This window comes from Natator depressus, chromosome 2 (assembly GCF_965152275.1).
Source record: "Natator depressus isolate rNatDep1 chromosome 2, rNatDep2.hap1, whole genome shotgun sequence".
Lineage (NCBI taxonomy): Eukaryota > Metazoa > Chordata > Testudines > Cheloniidae > Natator > Natator depressus.
In genome coordinates, this window is record NC_134235.1 from 181,399,440 (window position 1) to 181,413,858 (window position 14,419).

At 40.3% G+C, this 14,419-nt stretch overlaps 1 protein-coding gene across 2 annotated transcripts in view; it reads left to right on the forward strand.

Moving 5' to 3' along the window:
• The first annotated feature begins 277 nt into the window (after nucleotides 1–277).
• UBP1 (upstream binding protein 1) overlaps nucleotides 278–14,419 on the forward strand; it is a 59,349-nt gene continuing 45,207 nt past the window's right edge. The window contains exons 1-2 of one of the 2 annotated variants that reach the window (XM_074945485.1): nucleotides 278–524; nucleotides 12,956–13,107. In XM_074945485.1, the coding sequence (XP_074801586.1) occupies nucleotides 412–524; nucleotides 12,956–13,107 (265 nt within the window). In that variant the 5' untranslated portion in view covers nucleotides 278–411. The remainder of the gene's footprint in view (nucleotides 525–12,955; nucleotides 13,108–14,419) is intronic. The other variant, XM_074945486.1, reaches the window with a different exon arrangement.

Below are 14,419 nucleotides of genomic sequence, written 5' to 3' on the forward strand. Positions count from 1 at the left end.
AAGCGGTGCTGGCGCCGGGTCCTCGCTTGGGCTGTAGCCGGCGGCGGGTCCCCGGGCGGGGAGCGGTGCTGCTGCCTCTTCTCCCGTGAACGATGCGGCACCCGCCGCTGGGCTGGGTCGGAGCTCGGCCGGCGGCGGCCCCTTGCTGTGTCCGGGCCGAGGCCGCCGGGCCCCGGGCCCCACGCGGCGGCCGGGCGAGCGCAGGATGCTGAGAGCGGCTCCGCGCCCTGGTGCTGCTGCCGCGGGGAAAGGGCCCCCGCGGGGCTGAACGCGGACTCTCCCCTTCCTCTCCCGGGCTCTCGGCGCCTCCCCCGGGCCCTACCCGCCCCCGCCGAGTCACCGCCTCCCACAGGAGTAACAGCGGCGGCGGCGGGTCTACTCCTCCCCTCCGGCCGCGCCGAGCGGCGGAAGATGGCGTGGGTGCTGAAGATGGATGAAGTGATCGAGTCCGGGCTGGCGCACGACTTCGATGCCAGCCTCTCCGGCATTGGGCAGGAGCTGGGAGCCAGCGCCTACAGCATGAGGTACCCGCCCCGCTGCGCTCCCCGGCCCGTCGCGGCCAGGCAGGCCCCGCTCCGCAGTCAGTGTTGCACCTACCGCTGCTGCGGCGCTCCCGGTGCCTGGCCACATGTTAGGCACCAGAGCAGTGTGTGCCCGCTGCAGGGGGGGAGGAAGCGCCTGTGTGGCAGAGAGCAGCCAGATCGCAGTCCCTTCCTCCTCCAGCATGGGCGCAGAGCCCGCCTTGGGCGTTATTCCTTCGAACAGAGACGGTACCGACATACCCCAGTAACGTGTGCTGGGGTGGGGACGCGGACGGGCAGATGGCACCGTCTAGAGTAGCCCATGTTTGCAGAGACTAGTATAGGGTTGCTCTTGTGCAGCTTAGCTTTAAACGTCTCCAGGGATGGGACTTCTGCAACCTGGGAACATTCCCTATTAAGAAGTCTTTCCAAAGTGAAGTTGTAGATCTGTGGTCTACCCTAAATCTACCTTTCTTGGTTTTTTGCATCCTTCAGAGTGGTAGTCCGTCATGTTTCCCAGAATAGGTGTTACTCAGTTAAGCTGTTGTTTAATGTTTCATTAACTATCTCTTCCAGTTCCCTGATAACTTTTATTGCTCTTAAATGAGCTCTGTAATAGCATTTTTTTCAGCATAGTATCTAGTTGTACTTTTATTAGGTAGCTCATCTTTTACTTAATAATAGTGACTGTCTCTGTGCAACCTAAAATAGCGATGGCTTTTATTGTTTGTTTTTTTTCTACCAAGTCACTTTTCCAATTCATACCCAGTTTTACAGTCTGTTCTCATTAGGTATATTTCCCCGTTATGGGCTTCTAGGTGTTGTTTTCCTCTGAAAGTGTTTAAGGTGCCCATCACGATGGCATCTGGGTGCACTTCAAATTTAAATGTTTATTTAGAATAAATAGATTATATTCCATCTTCCCCCCTTTACTAGTAACACCAATCTAGCCAACCTTGAAGGGCAAAGATGGAGTAGTGGAAAACCTAGCCAGTGCCAAGAGGTTCCAGAACTTGGTTGGGAAAGCTTAGACAGAGACAGATCTCATATTGGGCAGTAAAGGCAACCAGGCGTGGACATGTATCCAGTAGGACCTAATTTCAGAGGTGAGGGCCTGCTGTTGAGAATGGTGTCCTTCTGTGCACATCATCTTTGGACCAGACAAAGTATTTTGATAAAAACAGATTACGTACTGGTGCATATGTGATAACTGGATTTTATTCAGTTTAAGGTTTTGTCAGTTTAAGGTTTTGTCAAGTAACAAGTACCTTGAATTTAATCCACAAAAGAATTGGTATCGAATACAGTATGTAAAGCACAGGTGTTTATATATTCTTGGTAGCTTACCCTAATCAGAAGGTGTGTGGCAAAACTGAACATTAGCGGAAGCTTCTGAGTGGTCTTCAAAGTCCAGGTATTCTAGTGTGTATACCTTTTAAGGTGATTTTCATTTAACTCACTTACCTGCACTTTTAAAATAGCAATTTTTGTTAAAGGTCTGCCAATCTGAAAAATTAGATACTCTTTTTTTTTTTTTTTTTTTTTTTAATCATCAAATTCACAGGTAGCTCCTTTCCACTTGAGGTTGTTGGTATTTATTCACTCAGCTCTCCTGTGTAGTAGCCCATCTTTCTGTCAAGATCTGAGATGCTTCATTTCATGGGGATGAAGTTGTGTGCCAAGTGGTGTAGGGCCTGCAGCGCTTGCCTGAGCTGTTTTTGTAATAAATTATTTCTGTGAGGTCTATTTTCTTATTGTCCATCTGTTTGTTTTTCTTAGTTAAATTATTTTTTTTAATCATTTATTTCCTGAAGCTTATTAGTCGTTTGGTTGCTCTTCTCTCAGGTATGTTTTTAAACACTTCTTATTCCCTGTAACCAGTCTGGCTAGCATTAACTCATTCTCCTTTTTCTTTATTTTTTAAGATTATTGTTCATGCTTCCTCTCAAACGTCAGCTGATTTTATATGCCCATTTTTTGGTGCATTTTCTTTGTTTTGTTTGAAAGAAAAGGTGTGTTATAGGTTTAAAAAACAGACTTTTGAGTAGTCATGTTAAAATGCATTCTCTTCTGGTTCTTTGTATTATCTTTCTGAGGAATTCTGATCTGAGCCTTGTTTATGATGCTTCTCCTTCCATGCTTATAGATTTTAATGCTTCATATTGAATGGTATTGTTTCTTAGCTCCAGTACTGCTGCATCCTGTGAATCTATTCCTTACTATGCTAATGCTCCTCTTTTCCCAGCCACATCTTCCTGCGTGTTGGGTACCCATCCTGAGATTTAGCTGTTTATAGATGATATAAATCATGATCTCATAAGAAGTTATCACTCAAATAGTAGCCATAGCAGCAGCACTTAAAACATTTTTAAATTAAAAATGTGTGAGTTGTATGTAAGAATTTAAAGTCAATATTGCATATACTTTTAGGGTTACAATAAAGCACAAAATAAGTATTTTTGGATAACCTATGGGCAAAAACATTAGCATTATTTTGCAATTTTCATCCCAAAGCATATGATCAAAGGAATTATCTAATTGTATTATTCTTTGGGTAAAGTTCAGAGTCAGTTACCCAAATATGCTGGGTTTTTAGGTACCAACAACAGATACGTTGGGTGTTGTACCTGCAGTAGGACATAGGGTATGATTTGGGTTAATGATGGTGACATAAATGGAAAAATAAAAGCAAGTGATGGAATGTAAAGAATGTGACCATATGAGTCTCATTCTGTTGTGCCTGTTTTCTTATGAGAAGTCCAATATTCGTAATCTCTGGAAGGAAGTGACAGAAGAATGTATTCATCTTTTGGAAAAATAGGCTTGCTATATAGAAGTAAGCCTCTAGATCATATGTCCATGCTCTGCCCCTCTAAAGGAAGACTAGCATGTGCTTCCTGCCCCTCTAAAGGAAGACTAGCATGGGCTTCCTGCCCCATTGCCAGTCTTCATTATATATTTGGTTTCAGAGTAACAGCCGTGTTAGTCTGTATTCGCAAAAAGAAAAGGAGTACTTGTGGCACCTTAGAGACTAACAAATCTATTTGAGCATAAGCTTTTGTGAGCTACAGCTCACTTCATCGGATGTATCCGATGTAACACGGCTGTTACTCTGAAACCTGTCATTATGCAAGGCACTGCATTTAGCCGTATGGAGTGGAAATCTATCAACTGCATGAAAAAACTTGTACAGATACAGACAGACAGACATCTTCCTTTCCAAATGCAAACAGATAGACATCGTACCAAAAGGACTGAAGGTAAAAAATCCATTACAATCTACATACCACACAGACTATGCTGACAGCTTGTGCCACATGCTCTCAAAGAAACTGCAGAACCACCTGATAAACATCCTCTACAGCAAACAGGGAAAGATAAAGAATGAGCTCTCAAAAATGGATACTCTCATAAAAAAACAACCTTCCACACAAACTTCCTTGTGGCTGGACTTTATGAATTTGGTCACCTGAACACTATTTTTCTATGTGGGGATTCTCACTCAAGTTGATGGTCAGTTTATGTCCATAAGTATAAGTTGTCAGCCAGTCCAGCATTTATCCAAATATAATAAATGTGGATGTCTATTGATCAATGACAGCAGGTTTTAAAGAGATGTTGTCAACCTGAAATTGACTAATTTTAAAAATTTCCAGGTTTTAATGATACTCTTCAAATAGTAGATCATGAAATTTAAAAATATATTTAAAACATCTTTTTCTGATCATCTGTTTAAGCATCTTTTATGCTACAGAGAAACTGACTCTACATATGAAACAGTGGCACTTGATATGTACCTAGCGCTGTTAAGTGTGTGTGTGTGTGTGTGTGTGTGTGTGTGTGTGTACACACACCCCTGAACTGAGGGGCGGAATCAAATATTTTTTGCTAAGTTCTTTCAGTGATGATAATTTTGCCTGTTACAAGTAACTATACTAGGTATGATACTCCCACAGAAACATGACATTAACTGCTTTTAAAGCAGGTCCTGTCAAAGTTCATGACCAAAACCAGTATAGTTCTGCAGCCCTATGAAAACTGCATAACCTCTGTAAATGCTTAATAGTCTGAAAGAGGGTTAACGTAATCCAGATGTAATAAATTTGGTTCTTTTGGGGTAAATGAGGTATTTTTTTGTTGTTGGGGTTTTTTTTTTTTTTTTTTAATAAGGCATCGGGTAGTGAAGGCTGTGTCAAGAGAGAAAATGTTTATCTAAGAAACTACTCACTGTTTCTGTGGTGGAATGAGAATTTTTTTCTTTCCATATCATAAGAGCCTTGAGCCTTCAATTAAATGAAATCAGATTACTAATATAGTTTTTTTTCATGTTTTATACTTAGTTTTTTCATAACTGGCTAATTCTGTTTAAAAACTACAGTTTTCAGTATTCATAACTTACCTGCCAAAATATGGCCTACCATTTGGGGATTTGTATATTTAAACGCTTTAACTGAGAGCCAACTATAGCCATTAACAGTGGGCTAGAAAAAGAAATCACGTAAATTCATGTGGGAAGTGTAATGCTTGTCAGTTAAATTGCTACTATTCAAAACTTTGTGTGCGGTAGAGAAACTAAGGTTTTGTCTACCTTTGGAAATTTACCAGAACAGCTGTTCTGAAATAGTTACTTTGGTATAAACCCCATGTGCAGATCTTTATTCTAGAAATGGATTACGCTAAATCAGGAAAAAGTACTCTTACTCTGGAACAAGAGTCTTCACACCAAAGTTTATACCAAAATAACTATTCTGGTACAGCTATTTCAGTGTATTTCCAGTTGTAGACAAGCCCTTAAAGGATCTGTTCATCTTGACTTTGCTGCAGCTTGGGAAAGTTAGGAGTGGCCTTGGGGTTGGAACTGGGTCTCTTCTTGGGAGTAAGAATCAGAACAAAGAATGGAGGTTGGGGAGCTTAAATTAACAGTCACTCTTTCACCCTGACAGTATCTGAGGGAGCTCCTTACAGCCTGGGGTGTTGGAGATTTGTGGAACTTCAAAAATAATCTATTCCCTTGCTAAGCAGAGGCCTTGCAATTGAACAAGATCCATGGACACTAGCTGGCTAGGACTCCCAGTCCAATTCCCCACTAATGGTGTGTGTGTGTGTTTGGATCTCACAGTTGGGGGTCCACCCTCCCCTTGTCAGTTTTGTTGGTGTCTGGCTGATATGTTTGTCTCATAGCTCTTTAGATGCCTGATAAACTTTTCAAGCTCTGCACTAACAAAGTAAAAAATATAGGCAAGTGATTCAGTCCGCTCTTCTCCTATGTACTTGTGGGCACTGTTACTTTTGACAGATCAAATTACTGTTTAATATAGTTCCTGTAACATTACATCGCTTTCTAAACCATCTTGAATCTTTGTCCAGACTTGTATAGTTACTCACACCAAATTTTCTAAGTCAGCAATTCTCAAGCTTTAGCAACCCGAGGACCCCCCTTTTGATTTTAAATTTTTCGGGGACCATCAAGCCCCTCACTAAGGCCCAGGCCCTGCCCCTTCCCCCCAAGGCTCCACCCCGTCTGTCCCTCTTCCCCTTTCTTTCCGCCCCCTTGCTCAGTGCACCCTGTCCCCACTTCTCCCCCTCCCACCCGGTGCCTCCTGCATGCTGCTGAACAGCTGTTCCCCAGCATGCAGGAGGCACGGGGGGGTGGGGGGAGTTAAGTGGGGCCCACGGACCCCAGTTTGAGAAACAACTTTTGCACTTCTTTTCTTTAAATATTATTTTTTGTGTTCAGCTATTTTCTTCCACATACAAATGTAAAGCACAATTTATGTGAATATAACCTTATTTTTATTGTGGTAGAGCCAAAAAGTCCTGCTCCAATTAGGATTGCAGTTTCGTTATACTGGGTGCTGGCAAAACATAGACACAATCCATGTCCTGAAGAACTTACGATCTAAAAATGTATAGTATAAAAATGTCATACATAAAACAATATGCATTACATATTACAAATACCTTTTTTATAGAATGATAAATTTGTTTACATCTTTTGTTCTGTTGTACATTTTTATTTATGGTAAAGACCCCTGTGTTCTAGATCAGTGGTGTCCAACCTTTTCAGCCTAATGGCTGAACACATTTCTAAAAGGCCCAGGAGACACAGCTAGTACTTTAAGACAGATTCTGTTGAGCTTGCCTAGCTAACTCCTATGCCTCCCTCCTTACAACCCCTGATGAAAGGTGTGTGTGGGGAGCAGAGTGGCTGTTGCATACTGCTTTTCAGTATCCCCAGATGGCATTGATCCCATGACCATAACCAGCTGGCACAAGTTGGGGCAGCCAACTGGTTTCTCTAACCTGTGCTGAGATGGGCAGAGAATGAGGGAGATTTAACTGGTGGCTGATTCTCAGATTCTCCTTGCTCCTTTTCCTGGGTTGCTGTGGGTTGTATGAGAAAGGGGAGCCATCCTTTGCTAGGTGCTCTCCTTGGCTCAGGCTCATAGCCAGTTGAGTTTCCATCCTGCTGTCTCTGAAGCTCCCGCAGCCTGTCAGGGAAGAAGGCAGTGGAGTAGCCAGTGTTATTGTCCTCTCCTCTGTAGTGCAGCAGGGGACTTTCTGAGCAGCTGCTACAGGGAAGGGCTAGGGGCTGCTTACTCTGAGTGCTCCCAACTCTCATCAGAGCTGTTCCTTGGGCTGCAGGGAAAGAAGCTTTGGGAGGATTTGGGGATGTGATGCTTTCTACCCCCTTCTTGTAGTTATGTGGCTGATTCAAGCACTTATTTTAACATTGCAGAGCTTGGCTGTGGGAACACAAGTTTTACCTTATCAAATACTCATTAATACATACATTCACCCTCAGAAGTCACAATTTAGAGCCTCAAAGGCCACAAGTGACCTCTGGACTACAAGCTGGATATAAATGCACTGCATACGACATAAAAAGTGATGCTTGAAAAGATCGTTTGATCTAAAACAAACAAAATTAAGAGTGGTCAGCTATAAAGAGTCACTTTTGATGATAAAATTCTTGATAAAATGATTTTTTGTTTATATAAATATGACAACTCCCCAATTGCTCTGTGGCCTTGGCAGACAGTTGTTTTCTTCACAGAGGAAGTAGTTCAGAAGGGATTTGTATTTGGAAAGGGAGGTGACCTTGTGGACCACGCAAGGAAGACGTTTCCAGGTGTAGGGCTGGCATAGAAGAAGATAGAGGTCACTGTGGGAAGGATGTGAAGACAAAATTGTCTGAAGCATAAAGTTGGGCATTGTTTGCTTGAAGCAAATATTCAAGCTCTTTGGAGTTCAGCCATTCTGATTTTCTCTATTGGAGAATAGGCACATTAATAAAAAGTGGTATTTTTATATATATATTTTATTTATTTATTTATTTATTTATTTATATATATATATATATATATATATATATATAAAAAACTTCCACATTTTTAAGGTGATAAAATCTTGCACTCAAAAGTTAGAAGATTGATGCTATGGCTTACTGTTCTGACATTTATATTTGCCTGTGTAAAGATCAGTCTTCATTCCTGATACTAAAAGAATTGGTATTACATATAAGCAATGAGTTAAATGCAAATATTCAGTAGAAGGGGGATGAAAAGAGTAAGGAAGGACTTCAATAGCTCAGACATAGGTGAGAGGTTTATTGCAGGAGTGGGTGGGTGAGATTCTGTGGCCTGCATTGTGCAGGAGGTCAGACTAGATGATCATAATGGTCCCTTCTGACCTTAATATCTATGAATCTGTGTCAGAATTAAGGTTGCCTGTAAAATGAGAGTTTTCTTGGCAAAAAGTAGAGATTATGACTGCCACCTGTGTGAAAAGTGTAGAGTGTCTAGAGTGGTTAAAAAAACCTATGCTTTTTATTGAAATCAGATTTTTTGTTTTATTTTCTTTAAAAAATAAGCCTGTTTAAAATTCAATTTGAAATTTTGACTTAGGTGCTAAGCTTATGGTAACGTATAAATAAAAATATGTTGAATTAAGGTAAGAAACCTAGAAGAGGATAATAAAGTGAACCTGAAACCTGTAATAGATGGGTGTAGTGTCAAACATGTACATAGTCCAGGAATAAAACAAATTTTTGAAACTGTAAAATACTTCTGCAAGTCACTTTGCTTCTGCTTCACTGAAGACAGGAGGAGGATCAAAACTAATTCTCCCCAGTGATGCAAGATGGAATTCAGAGGTTGACTATTTTGAGCTGTTTATTAAAAACTTGCCTAGGCAGATGAAAATTTGTGAAGAAAAGCAGGGCAAAATAGATGGAACTATAGCAGCCAAAAGTAATCAACGTAAGACTGAACATAAGACTGCAGAGAAATGTAGAAGATATGCTAAATATACTGAAACCTGTTTCTGTAGCCTTGGACGAATTGCAGAAAGATAGTTGATCTATTGCTGATGCTGTTGAAATTTGGAAAGACCTTCAAGCAACACTGCAGGATATCCAACAACAAATTTAAATTTTGCAGTCAGTGAGCAAGCAGATGGAGCAAGCATTTATTCCACCTAATTTTCTTGCTAGTATGCACAACACAAAGTACCAGGGTAGATGCCTAACAGCCAAAGAGGAAGATACTGTCATAGATCTGGGCATCTTATAGTCATCCATCCATCTTGCCATCCATAATAAATACCAGGGGTGGAAGGGACCAGTGTTCAAGCAGTACATGTTTACTACTGAAGTTCTAAATTGTATTTAGAAATACATTGTATCCTGGTTAGCAAAAAGCATAAAACTTAGTGTGAAGTTAGTTAAATTTAATTGCAAAGCAACGTTTTAATGATTAACAAATGAGAATGAACTTTTCTTTAGAAAAATTAAAAAGTGCAAATGTAAAAAGAGATTAAAAATGAAGGCTTATATCAAGGTTTCTGCTTGCTGGTTTAAATCATTATTATAATTGGCAATTTAAATCACTTTGATTTAAACCAGTCCTTCCTAAAAGCTTTAGCAATTTTTTTTTTAGCCAGACTCTTACAAATTGTAACTGAGGTTTACTGGTCTATGAAGTTATGGATTCTTTCCATGTGGGTATGGTTTCCAACCCTGTCTCTGCGTTAAATAAAACCTGTGGGAATATTCAGTCATAAAAACTGTGAGTGGTAAATAGCATTGCTTCCTCAATTATTGTGGAGAAAAATTTGAATAGCAGCTAGCCTTAAAGGCGATTTGTAAAGCTAAAACAAAAACAATTCATGCATGGATGCATACTGAATGCCACCACTAACCAGAGTATGGAAGGCTTATACAAGGAAATTAATTTAATTTACCTTGGGGCGGTGGGAGAAGGAGCTTCCTTCTAAGTATCTTCTGTTTTATTTTTAAAGCTAAGCTATTAACCTACATCTGTACTGTCTGGCTGCTGGAGGCATTCAGTTTGTATTTTCTGGGCTTAACTAAATTTTCATTGGATTTATCCAGTTCACCTTTAATTATTTAGAAGCTCTTTGCCATTGATAAGCATTGGTTCCTGGATTCTGACATTGTCAGCACCAAATGCCAGATTCTCGGCTTCTGATAATTCCTCAGCACAAAAAACAATGTAGTACATATTAAATGAATTTTAAAAAGTTGCTAACTGATAGATCTCAAACAGTAGTTGTATATTGTTAATCGCCATCTCTTGCAGGTAGAAAAAAAGACATGTTTAAGTGATGGTAATTATCTATTTGAACAAATAACTGAAAGTGTAGTGGATTCTCCGTCACTTGAAGTCTTTAAAACGAAATTGTCTTTTTAAAAAAGAAGCTGTGGCTTAATCAGAAGTTATGGCTTTGTTGCAAGAATTATGGAGTAAATTTCTGAGACCTGTGTTGTGCAGCAGATCAGAGTAGAGTATCATAAATGGGCCCTTCTGGCCTTCAACATATTTGAAATAATACATCTTTTCCTGAAAGGTGCTTTCCACTATATGTAGACCATGTGTATGTGAACAATATTTTAACAATGGCACAAGTTGCTACCTTGCAACAATAATTTTTTTTTAATATGGCACCTCTAGATTCTAAAATTATCTGAACTTTTTTCAGTTCTGAGTGTGAGGTTACTGTTACCTGGGTATTGTTGTTTTTGCCTTCCATTTCCCCTCAAAAGGATTGCATGCCTTATGGGATATCCTTGTGGATTGTGGGGCAGATGGCGTCTCTCCATCTGTCTTCAGCTTTTAAACTAATGGTCTAAAGATATCTTGAGTTAAACACTTTCCATTACAGTAGAACCTCAAAGTTATGAACACCTCGGATATCGAGGTTGTTCACAACTCTGAACAAAATGTTGTGGCTTTTCTTTCAAAAATTTTTACAACTGAACATTGATTTAATACAGCTTTGAAACTCTACTATGCAGAAGAAAATGCTGCTTTCCTTTTTTTTAGTAGTTTACGTTTAACACAGTACTGTACTGTATTTGCTTTTTTTTTTTTTTTTTTTTTGGTCCCTGCTGCTTGATTATATACTTCTGGTTCCAAATGAGGTGTGTGGTTGACTGGTCAGTTTGCAGTTCTGGTGTTTGTAATTCTGAGGTTCTAATGTATTTTCTTTCATCGCTTTCTGTTCCTTTTCTTGATCTGGGAAAGCCTTTATATACCTAGAGTTGGCTGTTTTAGACAAGAATCAGCAGAATTTACTAAACACTTAAATGAAAATACATGCTTGGTAGCTGCATCCATATTGAAGGTGGCCTGAGTAGGAAGATTCACCTAGATGTGTCTAAGTGACTGCCACCAACCTTTGTTCAAAATTATGGGCAGAACAGGAGCCTTCAGTTGGATTCTTTTGTATTTTCTTAGCCGTATTGTCTGTGATTGCCACACTGGCAAGGTAAATCATCTTACCAATTTAGTGTACGTACAGTAAAGCAGGCCACAAACTTCTTTCTTTCTTGATGTTAACTTTGAAGCTTGGCGTCCTAACTTCCTCCAGTAACCCTTCTTACTGTCTTTGGCTGCTGAAGTTTCACTCGTTACTTGTCCCTTTAAACCTTGTCTGTGCTGTACTTCTAATAGAACCTCCAGGAACTTGGTTACAGTCTGTTTCCAATTTATAATGTAGATAGTTTCTGTTTGTCTCTGTCTGTTTGGCAGTAATTTCACTAGGAAAGGGACTGTTGGTTTAGGTGCTTGAGATAACAAGTTGTATTGTAGGCGCTGTGACAAAACTCTCTTCTTATTGCAACTATAATGGCTTTAGAAATTTGAGCTTAGAGTTTTTTCACTTAGGAGTGTGAACCCATAAGCAATATATCTCTTAGAACCATTCAAATAGGCATAATCTCTTAACCTTGCTTCCCAGATGGAGAAACTGAAGCAGAGCAGTCCAGTGACTTCAGAAGGTCAAAGTATATTAGTGGCAGATGAAAGAATAGAAACCATGTCTCATGACTCCCTCCCCAGTTCTAGACCTAGTCTTATCTGCATTGGTAGTTTTGGGGAAAACTTCCTGTGTCTCGCTTCCATCTGTCCAGCTCCACCAGAGTCTAAAACTAGCAGATCTCATTCTTCTATACACCTCAGTTTTATTCATACATTGGAAGGGGAAAACAAGTTTTTCCACTGGATCAGCTCTGTTTAGTTTCTTAACTTTGAATGATCTAGTCCAGGGGTGGCCAACCTGAGCCTGAGAAGGAGCCAGAATTTACCAATGTACATTGCCGAAGAGCCACAATAATATGTCAGCAGCGCCACATCAGCTCCGCCCCCTCCCCCCATGCCTCCTGCCTACTGTGATCAGCTGTTTTGCATGGGCAGGAGGCTCTGGGGGGCATGGGGGAGGAGGGAGAGCACAGCATGTTTGGGGGAAGGGGCGGGGGCGTTGGAGGAAAGGGTAGAGTGGGGGCAGGGCCTGGGACAGAGCAGGGAGTTGAACAGTGAGCGCTCCCTGGCACACTGGAAAGTTGGTGTCTGTAGCCCCAGTCCCGGAGTCAGCGCATATGCAAGCAGCCGCATATTAACCTCTGAAGAACCACATGTGGCTCCAGAGCCACAGGTTAGCCACCCTGATCTAGTCAGTGACTAGTTAAATGAACTGCAATGAAGAAAACATTCTCTCTGAACCTGCACAAGAGGCTACTGCTATCAAAAGCTGATTTAGCACTTCAGCAAACCCTGGTTCCCGGGGCTTGGCCAGTAACTTCAATCAGTTGAGTGGTTTGACTTTCTTTAAAACTTTGCAGCAGACATGTACGGCTTAATATTTTTTAATTTTAATTTAAATTATTAGATTATGGTAAATGTAGGCCTTATAATAGATTATCATTTAAATAGATTTATTTTTAAAAATTTAATCTCTATTTGATTTTTAAAAAATCTGATTTAAATATATTTCTGATTTTTTTTAATTGATTTTTATCCACTCAGCTTTTTGAAAATATTTTTCCTGTGGTGGTGGTGGTTCTGATTTTGCCTTTGCTTTGTAAGATAAATGCATGCTTCTTTCAGACTGACATTGTCGGGTTTTTGTTTCAGTGATGTTTTGGCACTGCCAATTTTCAAGCAGGAAGATTCCAGCCTTCCACCAGACAGTGAGACCAAACATCCACCGTTTCAATATGTTATGTGTGCTGCAACATCTCCAGCAGTCAAATTGCATGATGAAACTCTTACTTACTTGAACCAAGGTTAGTATGCGTCTTCTGCATATGTTTACTGTGGATGTAGCTTGATGAATGTTGGGATGCTGGAAAGTATAGGGATGATATCTTCATCTTTAGAATTTCCATGTGAAAATGAAAGACCAAGAGTGCTGGGGGAGGTTTCTGCTTACAGCTTATAGCTTTGGCTGTCAATTTCAGTGACATCTAGCAGTGCTTATGGTATTCCTCTTATGTCTTTCCTGACCGGCATGCATGCCAGTATGTCCGACCCTTGTGACATAGGTCCATTTCAACAATTTACCATGGTCTAAGGGCAATGTGTAAATATGCTTTTTTTTAATTAAAAAAATAAATGTGCATTGCATCATATTTGCTTTTATCTACATATTCTTTGATAGTTTAATACAAATTGCTTGAATTTACCAACAACAAAAACCTACAGTTGGATCATTTCTTTGGTCTGCAGTTATATGATGAAAGTGGCCTGGGGCTGTATTCTATCACTTCTGTTATGACATTACTAAAAAGTTACAGCATGTCTAATGTTCAAGTTGACTTCAGTGGGAGCTGCTTGGTGCTTCACACTGTAGAAAATGAGGTAGGTAGGCAGGCATCTAACTACAGGCACCCAATTATGAAAATCTTGATATTGATGTCACAGATATCTGATTCGTCATTCTGCGTTTCTGCTTGTGGAGGGATACATAAGCAAATCCTCATTAGATGAGTAACTCTCAAGACTGCACAGGATGCTACTAAAATAAGGCTTTCGCAACCGCTACATAGGGATCAGATAGGACTTGCCACTACCGATCGTATTTTAATGTTCTGTTCCCCATTGGCTTCCTAGGAAGTCTCCTTCTACCTTAAACTTAAAGCCCAAGCACTAGACCACTGGGACAATCTAAGAACAGGTAAGAAGAGGTGGTAACAAAATGCATCATGAAATTTCAGGGTTGGGGGCAGAGGAGTTGGAGAAGCCAGCATATATGCAGAGGGTAGTAACTAAACATCCAGAAGGTTAAAAGTGCACCCAAAACAGTAAAGTAATCTTTTAGGTATTACTCTAGAAAAGTATTTTGGTAGCTACAAAGCAGTAGGAGCACCTAAAGCCAGAGAAATCTAAAAATTTAATATTTAAGTTTAAAGGCGGAGGGAATCCTTCTGGGAGGGGAATGTGTAGGGATAGAAGAAATACCACTACTGAGAGGAGACTCTGCAAGTTATTGGAAAAAGATACTGAAATTATTTTGCTTCATGGAAAACAAAGGTCAAGCTTACTTATATGTAATGAACTAGAAAATCAAGCTTAAAAGACCTGCTACCGTACTAATAT